This window comes from Homarus americanus, unplaced genomic scaffold (genome assembly GCF_018991925.1).
Source record: "Homarus americanus isolate GMGI-L3 unplaced genomic scaffold, GMGI_Hamer_2.0 scaffold21683, whole genome shotgun sequence".
Taxonomy (NCBI): Eukaryota; Metazoa; Arthropoda; class Malacostraca; order Decapoda; family Nephropidae; genus Homarus; species Homarus americanus.
Window position 1 is genome coordinate 1 of NW_024736820.1, and position 11,391 is coordinate 11,391.

Consider the following 11,391-nt stretch of genomic DNA (forward strand, 5'->3'; position numbering starts at 1 on the left):
CCTGACATATGACGTGTATTTACTTATGCGATCTAAAAATGTTCTGCTACACAAATCCCGTAGAGATAATGTATCTTATTGCTTAACGAACTTAATCCCATAGTCAAAATCTTAAGGCTCCCCAGATGACCAAAACCAAACTAATACCAATATTGTTTGGAATGTTTATACTATGAAATTTGTAGCAGGGGCAGCTAATATCCATTGAATTAGTTAATGTGCTTAGTAGTAATATATCATATTCAACATGGCATTACTGTGTTGCACAGTAAAGCACAATTAATTAACTCATAATATTTATTTACAGAGCCGATCAGCCGAGAAGGTTGGACAACTACTTTCAGGGCTCATGAAGGCAGATGACAGAAATTACCAAAAGTAGATGTCTTTATGATTCGAGACTATTATCAAGAACTCCGCCATCCAGCTATGAAGCACGTTAAATAAAATTTGTCATTTGATCATCTCAAGCCCATCCCCTGGCCATGGTCGTCCCTAGTGACATGAAATAGAGAACAGTGATGAAAACTTCCATGTTGGAGTTATCGGTCTTCTGCATCAGTTTGGCACCCAGCAAGTAAATACACACGATGATACTTGAGCAGTAGTTTATTTTAACCTAAAATTAAGGTATGCCTGTGTATATCAACATTGTATATGGCCATAAATCCTGTATTTCTGCTGATAACAACACACACCACAGCTGGCTTCCTCGAGGTTCCCGCTCGGCGGCTCGAACAAACCAGTGACATCACAACCAGTCACAGAGCCTTTCGCAGTCACGTGATTTTTTAGCTACTTTAACCTTTATTTTTTGCACTTTTTGCCCAATTTATTTAAGAATATCGTTACCATAGTAAATTTAAGCGTCTTCTAAACCCATTGACCTGCCATCTTACGAAAAATTTCTAACCGACAACTCGTTTATTCAATCAATCAATAAAGGCTAGTGACGGGGGAAGGAGGTTCAGTGGAAGTTTAAAGGGGATGATGGAAGGGAATTTTAGTGAGAGAAAAAAGGTGCCGTGGCTTAACCCAGCTTGCGTGTGGGCAATGAGGCAGTGCCGTGATTGGTAAAGGGAGCTACACCACGCTCGGACTCAGCGGCAGGGGGCGGTGACCAGGAGATAAGTGGCTCCAGGCATCGGTCAAGTCGGTCAACGGACTGTATCACTGTTTGGAAGACCGTCATCGCCGCGGGTGCAGCGCGAACCCAAAAAGCGAACAGGGGGGCGCGCAAAACCAAAAGAAAACTGCACGTAAAGGTGGGTTAGTTGTGGGGTTGTTTTGGGGAAAGGTGAAGGTAAAGTCTTTGAGCTTTGTCAAAGATGAACGGAGCGAGATGAAGGAAGATTTTTGAGTCTTTGATCTTAAAATGTCGAAGTACTCATAGCATGGAAGGATGAGCTTATCATTGGAGAGGCTTTTAGATGAGAGTAGAAGAAAGATTTTGAGCTTTTTTGTCAAATTTGGAGTGGAGGTTAAGAGGAGAGTTAGGATTTTATTTTGTATTATTTATTTATTTATTTATTTGTTTTTTGAGTTGTTGGGTTGGGTTGTTTGTCTATTTGGAGGGGATTTTTGGGTTTGGTCAGCTGGAACTCTCGCGTAGGTTTGCTTTTAGTTCATAAAATTTCCTTTCATCTATTATTTAATTCTTCCGTTTCCATTCATGTACCCAAATCTATTACGGGCTGTAGAACGTGGTCCAGATCCGCGTAACAATAGTAATTAGTTTTTATTCCCTGACAGTGTGAGATAAAAAATGTTTACAATTATGAGACCAGCGGTGAGAGTGTGGGGGGTGGCATCAAGCACTCCTCCACCATCTACGCGGAGGTCTTTCTACTTGGCGAGGACATTAGGCTCGTATAACAGTATCCCGTCCTTCCCGCCCACTTCTACATCATTATCAAGGTAAGGAGACTTAAGGGTACAGCACAACCTTCAGGTGAAGAGTCTTTCCATGTGTATTAGGTTTATGGTGAGTTTTGAAAATATAACGAAACACAACCATCATATACACATAAATCATATACTACCGAAGGTAAAATATATCGAACTTTATCCTTGTGATGCTGTTCATATTTTGATTATATTATTATATTATGGTGCATAATCTTGTTTAGTGTTTACTATGTTCAGGGGACATGCCTTCATGTTGGACAACGCGAGTGGAAGTGTCAAGTGCAGCGTCGATGAAAAAGTTGAATATGAATGATAAAATCATTTAATAAGAAGCGAGTCAATGAATTACATGTACAGAGTTGCGTTGTGTACAGTGTGTATGTGTGTGTCTGTGTGTGTGTGTGATTCTCTTCCAGCCAGCCTGTGCATCTCAAGCCTTTGGCAGACTCTGTGCCCGTGTCTTCAGTTGTAGGAAGCTGAAATTATGCGCGTATATCGAGCAGTGGTCCTCCCCACTCTGTTATATGGCAGCGAACATGGGTCTCATACAGGAGGTACCTCAAGACACTGAAAACTCTTACCAACGTAGTCTACGTTCTATTCACCAGGTTTGCTGGTAAGACAAGAGTACCAACGCCAGCATTCTCGCTGACACCAACTGAAGGAGCGTCGAGACTGCCATTATCCATGAACAACTACGCTGGACTGGCCATGTTTCCCGCATGGACTACAATAAACTGCCAAAGCAACTGCTATATAGTCACCTAACGAATGGTACATGTAACGCTGATGGACAGCGGAAAAGGTATAAGGATAATCTTAAGACAAACCTGAAAAAGTACCAACTCGACCCCCTCACCTGGTAGACGATCACGCCACACCGAAACGCTTGGAAGAGCACCACAGGAGAAGCGTGTCAATAGTTTCGAGTCAACCCGACTGCATATCGAGGCACACAAGCGCTGCCGCCGCCCCTCCAGCACTAGATGTAGCCCTCCACACGTGCAACACATGTGGACGGCCCTGCCTGTCCTTTATCGACCTTTCGAGTTACCTCAGAGCTCGATTCCGAGTGACAGCCAAGTAGTTATAGTAGTGTGTGTGTGTGTGTGATTCTTTAGGTGTTTGCGTGTTTGTATGAGTGACTTTGTGTGTGGGTTTGCATTTATTTTGTCTGTGTGTGTTTGTGTATGTTCTTTGTGTATATTTTATGTGTTTATGTGTGTATTTGTTTGTGCTAACGAATTATACACAACTTACTAACATAATCAGCGTGGATGTGAGGGAGCTGAGCGAGAAGGCCAGATGGTTGGGGCTGCTAAACCTCAATTCTCGCCTGTACTTCGAGGCACACAAGGTGGGCGTAAAACACTCTAGTATGTTGAACAACATAATCACGGCACGACCTATCCACCACCAGAACATGATCGATACCCTCTTTCATCTCTGCAAGTGAGTATTTGTTGCTTTTGAATAATCGAAAAACTATTGAAATTTTTATACAGTCTATTTAACAACGTAGCATGTACAATATTGACAAAGGGCTTATTATCATGGAGCGTACAGGCCGTGTCCCCCTTAACGTCGAGATGCCTTCAGTGTGGCAGTAAGAATTACGATAAGAGCTTATTAATTAAGTGTCCTTCACGTTATATGCATGTCTCCACTTACCTCCATGACCTTTAACCACCTTGGCCACTTAAGAGAGTCATTCACACACATAAATAGACGTACAGGACAGTTGGTTGACAGTTAATGATCATCTTACCAAAGATCAGCTTCCCCAATCACGTTAACTAACCATTAACCCATGTCGTTCAGACCTAAAGAAGCCACCAGTCATATTATAGATCTTAATGAGCAAGAGCGAACACCCCGTCAATCTTTGATGAAGATAACAGTTTCTGGCCAAACTTACGCTCCTCTCTGTCAACTATCTCCACCTGAGTTGTTCGAGATGATGAATGTACGCTTCACTTCGACGCACAAATGTGAAAAGTACTGGTACACGCTGTCATCCCGGTCAGATTACCATTACCATAATTATACATGAGAAAATCACCATCTTCACTTAATTATTCACATCACCTAAACTCACAGGAATTCCCTTACAATTCACAGCCACAGCATTCGGTTGTCTCTAATCATAGAATAGGTTATATTTTGACCTAATGGCACTAATGGCTGGAATAGTTATATCCTGTAGGAGGAGGGTAGGAAATAGATGATTGTCATTCCTAACTCAGACGGAAGCAGAGGTTTCTATCAGAACACTTGGGAACTTAAGTAGTAACAGACATCATTCACCTTGACGCTCCTTGGATCATTATTGTGTGTATAAAGTAGTATTTTTATGTTCTTACTTGAATCATTTCATAATAATATTGCTCTGCCACTGACCTAACTGTAGTCATCATATCATAGCCATAATATACAGTAACAGTAAGTAAGAGTTCTCTCTCACCCCCACCAGGAAGATACCCATCCTGAGGGTGAACATAAAGCCACGAGGCGGACAACCCTGGTACTACGAAGACGAACACATCAACTTAGATTTTCAGGTAAATATTAAAGGTGACTGATCAAGTGGGTCTCAACCCTAAAGGACCATAACCAAACATGATCATTAGGACTGGAGTCTAGTGTTTAAGACAGCTACAACCCTAACGATCACAAACCTATGAGTTAGCATGAGACCTCACCTCGGGTTTATAGTGCTTAGACTTACTTACTTATATATATATATATATATATATATATATATATATATATATATATATATATATATATATATATATATATATATATATATATGGAAACGTGGATAAGATAAATCTTGATAAAATCACACACGGAAAAGGGAAACAATGGAGAACCTTAGCTTTCGTCTTTATTCAAGACATCTTCAGAGGAAACTGAATTACAAAGACTGAGAGAGAGCTTATGTAAACAGGGTGACCTTACAATACATGAGATCAGGTCAAAAAACATGGCATCCACTAATCCACACACCAACCACACAGCAAACATAAGAAGAGATTATAAGAACGGGCGACATAACTAGTCATGTCACGTCTGGTAAAAAATATGAGACCCACTAATCACCTATCATACATCTACCTTACTTGCTTTCAAATCAATTTTAACCTTGGGTCACTAACAAATATATATGTGCAACATATTATCAGTTTTGTACTGACCATTACTAAGGTTTAAAGAATACATTTATCTCATCAAACTTGCTTCATCTAGAAGTCTTTCTGTGACACGTGATGATTTATACACTTCTAAACTGTTTTCCCAATCTGTGGGATGATCATTGTTCCTTATATGAACGAACAGTGCCCTGTTTTCAGATGCTGTTCTAATATTGTACTTGTGTTGTTTAATTCTGGGTTGTAATGCTTTCCCAGTCTGACCTACATAATTTCCATTACATTTGCTACATGGAATACAGTAAACACTTCCATTTACATTCAAGGTTGGGCTATTCTTAATTAATATATTAGTAATAGTTGAGTCATACTTAAAAACAACATTAATATTTAATAATTTAAGGGGCAAAACTAACGGGACAAATTCAATGTAATAAGGTAGAGTCAAAATACTCTTAAATGTAGGAACTTGCCTCGATTAAGAACAATAAAAGGATTTTTAGCCCTTTTAAAACAACGATCAACAAACAATGAAGGGTACCCAAGTTATTGGTGTAAATTTACTTAGAATTAATTACACATCATCTACGTGGTTAAATAGCCAGGTTGATCCCCGGGAATTAATTTGCCATAACTTATGCTCGGGTGGTTTTAGCAATATTTGAATAAATACATTTTCTAAAGTTAAAAATCCAACATGGTTGCATTTTTATTCCCTATTATAGGTGCAAAATATAACGCGGGTAAGAAATTTAATCTTAATGATAATGAAATTCAATTTATATTTTAATAGGTTTTAGAGGAAGGAGCCAACCCTTCAGAAGAGTTTCAAAAGCTCAGCAAAGAAGGCTTGGGGACAGAGGATGCCCCCTTGATGAAAGTTCGGATGATCCCTGGGGTGACGGACGCCTCCTGCGCCTTCCCCGAGTATAACAAAGACTTCCCCCATCAATACGCCATCATCTTTTTCGTGCACCACTCCATCATGGACGGTACCAGTTTGGCCTACATGTTACAGGCGTTTGTGGAAGTACTTGACAGTGTTTTGCGTGGCCAGAGTGTTGACAATACCAAACAAATAGGAGTATTTGTTTCACACCAGGAGATCACAGAAAAAGAACTGCTGATTGAGAAGATGTTGAACAATGATCAAGGACGATTGAGGGAGTTGAAACAAGAAGTTCTAGCATGCACCAAATCGCCTGAAATATTAAGAGGTTATCCTGCGCCTGGGGGACCTAACCCGACCAGTCACTTTCTTCACCGCGAGATTCAGCCAGAAAGGTTCCACAAGATCTACCTCCGGTGTAAGCAACACGGTGTAACCATTAACACTGCCTTGCAGGCTACTGTAAACACCGCTATAGTCGAACTACTGAAGGAGGCGGGAATCCATGATGAAGACTTCAATATCAGTGTCTCCAATAATACCAGCCTGCGGCGATACATGGCAAAGCGCCCTTCACCAATACTTGGGGTACACGTGTACCACACCACGCAACTTGTCAATGTTAATCGAAATGTGAAGGACAGTTTCTGGAACTTTGCTAAAATAATTGGCAGTGACCTGAAAACTCTCCTTACTTCAGAGGCGTCGCTGGTACAGAGTGTGGTGCGGAGGATGACGCTGCCGCCCATCGACCCGACTACTTACTTCAGGACTCCTCCACCCTTGACAAGCGACTACCTCCTTACCAACATGGGAGATGTGTCTGCCATGGTTGGTGGTGATACTCACAGTGTCCGTGTCACAGGCATATATAATGTTAGTGAAATGCACAGCTCGTCAGTTATGTGTTTTCACTCTACTCACACATTCCGTGGTCGGCTGTTCTACACGCTTTCTTACGCCTCCAACTACATAACGCACGACACAGCAGAGAGGCTGGTCAACATGATCTTCACCATCCTCGACGAAGTTAGTGAATAATGCCTCCAAAATGCATGATGCGAAGCCCTGTTCTACCCAACATTACCAGGTGTTATTGACTGTAAGAAGTATACCCTCTATTGTCTTATATCTCTGTTATTTATTATGAGAGAAAGAGAGTTCAACAAGCCAGCCAGCCTGAACCCTAGTGCGCGCGACAGACAGGTTCAGGGGGACAGGAGTAGATTTACCTTTACGGTTAATGCTTTTCTGTTCATAGCTTCTTCCGTCCTTTCTTTAGTTTGTTCCATCCTTTCTTTAGTTTGTGCAATCCTTTTTTAATTTGTTCCATCATTTCTTTACTTTGTTTCATCCTTTCATTAGTTTGTCCCATCCTTTCTTTTGTTTCATCCATCCTTTCTTTAGTTTGGTCCATCTTTTCTTTAGTTTGTTCCATCCTTTCTTTAATTTGTTCCATCCTTTCTTTAGTTTGCTTCATCCGTTCTTTACTTTGTTCCATCCTTTCTTTAGTTTGTGCAATCCTTTTTTAATTTGTTCCATCCTTTCTTTAGTTTGTTCCATCCTTTCTTTAGTTTGTCCCATCCTTTGCTTCGTTTGTTCCATCCTCTCTTTAGTTTGGATAAGTTTAGGTTTAGGAGGGAGATAGGAAGAAACTGGTTCACAAATAGGGTGGTGGACGAGTGGAACAAGCTTAGCAACTTTGTACTAAGTGCTGGAACTCTGGAAAGTTTCATAAGGAGGCTAGATAGATTCATGGATGATAGAGAGTGGTAGTAACTCTCGACAGGAGCTGCCATGCACAGGCCAACCGGCCTATTGCAGAATCCTAATTTTCTTATGTTCTTATGTTTAGTTTGTTCCATCCTTTCTTTACTTTGATCCATCCTGTCCTTAGTTTGTTCCATCCTTTCTTTAGTTTGTTTCATCCTTTCTTTAGTTTGTTCTATCCTTTCTTTAGTTTGTTCCATCCTTTCTTTACTTTGATTCATCCTTTCTTTAGTTTGTTTCATCCTTTCTTTAGTTTGTTCCATCCTTTCTTTAGTTTGTTCTATAATTTCTTTATTTTTTTGCCTTTCACTAGACTGTTTACAACTTGCCCATTGTAAGCACTAAGACTGGAGAACAGGTTTAAAGCAGCCAAGTCACCAAGAGTCTTAGGTTAGGTTAGTTGATGTTTGGTTGGTGTTATTACGACCTGGGATTATTTATGTAAGTTTGATGGGGAAGTATCATGTTTAAATTTACAAGAGTGAGTGTAGTGGAAAATTATACAGACGAATTATGTCAGTTAATAGAGTGAGTTAGATACAAAGAGTTGACACTATGTCGATGTTCTAGTTCACTTTGCATAAGTAAACTTGACCTGAGGATATATTTTTATCATAATTTGTGTTGTTGGTGTTGACTCATACTATTAGTCATCATGCTACTGAAAACATAGTAAACCCATAGATGACAAAGGATGTAATTAAAGTAAACTAATACTAAAATTATATCTTTAAAATTTTCTAGTATAATTGATGCTATATTACATAAACTCCATAATATATTATAATTCAAGTGTTCTAACTTTAGTATACTTACCTATATGTATCTGTATTGTAAAGACAAATCCCATACCCAGGGTTATTATGTGATTACTTAAGCGTTAATGTACTTGTTTCTTATTTATAATTTCCATACAATAATTATTGGATTACAGTAACACACAATTCATATATTGTACTTTTTATTACAATAAATTCATACCACCGCATCAATGAGTGTATCATAGTAACGTGTGAATCTTCCGTGTGTGTGTTGGCATTTGGCATGGCCATGTCAGTTGTGGGTTTGTTTAGTGCATTCGTTCACGTCTGAGGAAATAACAATAGTACTAATAATTATGACTCAAAAACAGACAAAAGTAAATAACATAACAGAGAACACTGGCATTAGTAAACAATTTTTAGAAACACATACAGTAACAGCGGGTCCCATAGGCAGTGCGTATACAGCATGCAGAAGACAGTGTGGAGGAAACTGACCTAGGCTGGCCCAAGGTATAGGCCGTATAGGCGAATGTTAAGGGCGTCATCTATCCATTGGGAGCGCCAAACGACGCATGGAAAAAATAAAGAAATTTATAAATTGAGCTTCAATCTACAGAAAAATGTTGGGTGATACCTGGCACACAGGTTCAGACACTCTGTCAGACTTCGCCCTCGTGTGCGTCACTCGTCAATGAAATGTATTTTCTTTTGATGCTAATAAAGAGTTTAGTGGGTAACGTTAACTTTCTTGGCTGTAATAGATAGAAAATTTAACCACCAGGTAAAATATTAAGTAGTGATATACAGAAAAATAATAGTGGGCTCATATAATATGGATGGTTAAATAAGGAAGGTGGTGGAAAGAGTGCATCTCCAAGGTGCCATTAACAAACCTGTGTGTGTGTGTGTGTGTGTGTGTGTGTAACCGAGATGTATATACTGTATTATGATTCTGGTTCACAACAAATGTATTGTCAACTTTTAAAGCCCTGAAATATTTCATATTCAGGGTTAGTCTTTAATATGAGAAAATTTATCCATTTTGCAGTGATAGATAATTGACTTGTTTAATACACTCACACTGACATACAGATATCGTCTACAGCCAAGTTCCGTCAACCCTTACCCCGTGAAATAAACTCATAATAAACTCTGTTGAAGGTATTCTGTGTCACCAGTTAACCTCGCTTGAGGACTAAATGTTGAATTGAACATCAAATAGTGATGATGCCTTTTTCCAGCAATTAATCTTTGCCTGGCCCCGAAAAAGTAGATCTAAATATAAACATTGCCCAACAACAGTTATACTTGGAGACACAAAAGCCTTCTCAAGTATTAATGATGATGGTCTGCCCAAACGCCAATTAATCTCTCCAAAATTGCATGGTTAGTTATACTGCCTGGTTTGGGGTGAATAAACAGAGCACAACAGACCAACAGCACAGATGATGATAATAGTCGCTGTCCAAACTTTACGGAGAGGTATAAAAGTCAGGTAGTAGGTATTAGGCAGCTATCAAACAGGGAAGTAGTACCGCCTGGGAAGATATTGAAAGCATAACGTGTTGTCTATGGTAGACCCTGCTGCCACATGGCTTCACGAAAGTTGTGACCAAGTCCCAGGTTGCTCAACTGACTTTCTGCCTCATTTACACACAATTGCAGGGTCTCAATTGTTTCTCTTAATATTGACAACACAACATACATATATTGTTTCTCACTTTTGATTTTCACTTGTATTTCTTTATGGTTCTTTATTTTTATTATTATCATTATTACATTTTCGTCCCCTAGGTCCCGATGTGGGTCAGTGACCTGTGCCTGGGTGGGCTAATCCATGTAAAAAAAAAAAAAATAAGTAATGGTATACTGTACAACGGAATATACCTACACAGTTTCATGATAATCAAAGACAAAATTTAAGAATTGATGATTGAGTGTTGCTGATATAAAAATAAATAACTAAAGGGAAGACTGCATAATGATGTATCATACAGACTATTACGAACCAACAGAAGATACCGATGAAATTCAACGTAACCATTACTCAACCTTAGCTAACTTATTTGAAATAAATTCAATGATTTTTAGAATAGGATAAGCTTCTTTGCTACACAACAGGTTAGAATCGACTAAGATACTGGTCTCATGATTGAGCTTACCACAGACTTGGGGCGACGAGATCCATACAACGACAAAATACACCTGAATGTTTAGTCATATGAGTGAACTTTTATCGCCTTACTGGGTACACTCAATGATTTCAAGTTGATAAAAAGATGGTCCTAGATTCGCAAAAAGAAGGTTTATTATGTTATGAGACTCGCCGACTGATTTCGGGGTTATCATTATCTTATCATATATAAAAAAATCCATCAGGTTCTGCTCGACACAACACGTCTTTAATAGCTCTTGTACTGGGCGAATATTGGGGGTTAAAATGTTGATGATTCTAATTTATAATGTGTGTGTGCGTAAACCGAGGTAACTTTTTTCACACTGATGGTAAACGAAGTGATGAGGTTAAATGCAGTAAAATCCGATAAAATCAAAGCCTTGTATAAAGGTCGAACAACAACAAATTAAAAAAAAACACCTATATTTCTTTTAAGGAACGCGAGTCGAGTGGGAGCGCGGCAGATAAGTGGTTACAGTACTTGCATGCTGTTCCATGGGTCGGTGATTTCATTCCCGGGCACTACCAATTTCCCAGCTGTAAATCGGTACCTAAGTTTACACTTGGGGAAGTCAAGGCGATCTAGTGCAGTTCCGGCTATGCTGCCTCCTTATGTGCCGAAGGCCTAGTATACGGGCAGGCATGTCTCTAGGGCCCCTTTCTTATCACAGACTAATGCTTATCATAATGCTGATAATACAAGGAACACAAAAGTCCCAAGCGTTAACT

At 39.4% G+C, this 11,391-nt stretch overlaps 1 protein-coding gene across 2 annotated transcripts; it reads left to right on the forward strand.

Moving 5' to 3' along the window:
• The first annotated feature begins 558 nt into the window (after positions 1–558).
• On the forward strand, positions 559–7,643 carry LOC121872486. Of its 2 annotated transcripts, XM_042375277.1 has the most exons (5): positions 559–577; positions 1,753–1,917; positions 3,181–3,360; positions 4,382–4,469; positions 5,857–7,643. In XM_042375277.1, the coding sequence occupies exons 2-5, from the start codon at positions 1,766–1,768 to the stop codon at positions 6,991–6,993; spliced, it is 1,557 nt and encodes a 518-aa protein (XP_042231211.1). In that variant the 5' UTR covers positions 559–577; positions 1,753–1,765; the 3' UTR covers positions 6,994–7,643. The 2 variants fall into 2 exon arrangements, with proteins under 2 accessions (XP_042231211.1, XP_042231210.1); XM_042375276.1 differs by lacking the exon at positions 559–577 and having other exon boundaries at positions 649–1,917.
• Positions 7,644–11,391: the final 3,748 nt, after the last annotated feature.